At 54.5% G+C, this 756-nt stretch overlaps 1 protein-coding gene across 1 annotated transcript in view; it reads left to right on the forward strand.

Annotated features, from left to right (window-relative positions):
* Positions 1–51: 51 nt before the first annotated feature.
* Positions 52–756, forward strand: part of NOM1 (nucleolar protein with MIF4G domain 1) — a gene marked incomplete at its 5' end in the record, with an annotated part of 14499 nt that continues 13794 nt past the window's right edge. The window contains one exon of the mRNA XM_009072285.1: positions 52–308. Within this exon, the coding sequence (XP_009070533.1) occupies positions 52–308 (257 nt within the window). The remainder of the gene's footprint in view (positions 309–756) is intronic.

The following is a 756-nucleotide window of genomic DNA, read 5'->3' on the forward strand; positions in this document are numbered from 1 at the left end:
CGTGCTGGGAGCCCTGGGCACCCGCGCCGGGCTCAGCAGGCTGTGCGACAGCAGCGACGAGGAGGACACCCCGCCGGAGCCGCAGGAGGGGCAGCCGGGGCCCCAGGAGGAGGGGAATGAGGATGAGGAGGATGAAGAAGATGCCTCAGACCCCTCCGACGGAGATGACGTGGAAGGACTGTGTGAGAGCGAGAGCTCGTCCTCGTCCCCTGAGGACGACGGGGTGCCAGATGCCAGCGAGCCCTCGGGCGAGGAGGAGGAGGAGGAGGGAGGGTGTTCCCCTCGGATAACCCAGGCTGCAATTCAAAGTACATGCTGCAACCTGAACACAGAGCAGAGTTATATGGCGTCTGTTAGGCACAGGTGTTTGCTGCCCGGTCGGGCCATGTGGAGTGTTGTCCTGGTTCAAAACAGTGCCGGCCCAGCCAAAGTGTTGCCTTCAGAGGTGTGCCCGGCCCTAGGGACAGCTGTTAGACATGGAGGGTAGAATTACCTCAAGTCAGGATGGTGGTAGGTAATACCCTACAGCACATGGCAGGTGGGATCTCTCTATACATGAGATCAGCAAATAAAAGGAACTACCCTGGCATTAGAGTTTAAGAATATGGTTAAACACTTTTGCTAAGAGTATAGAGAACTTGTGTTAAAATTAGTATTTTAACTTGTTGGGGTCTTTGCGAGGGACGAACTCCAGCACACCAATATGATGCTCTGATAGTCAACTTTATTTAGGGCACCTAACAGTATTTATAGTAA

Source organism: Acanthisitta chloris, unplaced genomic scaffold (genome assembly GCF_000695815.1).
Source record: "Acanthisitta chloris isolate BGI_N310 unplaced genomic scaffold, ASM69581v1 scaffold19913, whole genome shotgun sequence".
NCBI lineage: Eukaryota > Metazoa > Chordata > Aves > Passeriformes > Acanthisittidae > Acanthisitta > Acanthisitta chloris.